The 371-nt window shown below is 62.3% G+C and overlaps 1 protein-coding gene across 1 annotated transcript; it reads right to left on the bottom strand.

Moving 5' to 3' along the window:
- Positions 1 to 3: 3 nt before the first annotated feature.
- On the bottom strand, positions 4 to 366 carry LOC103914263 (homeobox protein SIX3; the record flags this gene model as incomplete). The annotated part of the gene is made up of 1 exon (XM_009320913.1): positions 4 to 366. A coding segment is annotated over one exon (363 nt), but the record flags the coding sequence as incomplete, so codon positions are not given.
- Between the last annotated feature and the right edge of the window lie 5 nt (positions 367 to 371).

Here is a 371-nt window from a genome sequence, read left to right as displayed (position 1 = left end):
GGGGTAAGGGTCCTGCAGGTACCACTCCCTCAGGAGGCTGCGAGTCCTCTCCTTGAAGCAGTGCGTCTTCTGCTCGCCATCCCAAATGGTCCTGGGCAGCGGAAACTTCTTCCTCACCCTGTATTTATCAACCGGCCCCAGCGGGCGACCCCTTAGCTTCTCGGCCTCCTGGTAGTGCGCTTCGAGCCACATGGCCTGCAACTTGCCGTGGGACTCCTTGGTGAATTTGTGGTTCTCCAGGATGTGGTAGAGGTCTCGGAAGTTGCCCGTGTGGAAGGCCACCACCGCCCTGGCGCGGAGGATGGACTCGTGCTTGTTGATGGCCTCGCATGCCCCCGGCGCCACCGGCAGCGACCAGAGGAACCTCCCCA

Source organism: Pygoscelis adeliae, unplaced genomic scaffold, assembly GCF_000699105.1.
Source record: "Pygoscelis adeliae isolate BGI_AS28 unplaced genomic scaffold, ASM69910v1 C10087861, whole genome shotgun sequence".
Lineage (NCBI taxonomy): Eukaryota > Metazoa > Chordata > Aves > Sphenisciformes > Spheniscidae > Pygoscelis > Pygoscelis adeliae.
This window is presented reverse-complemented; position numbering and strand designations above follow the sequence as displayed.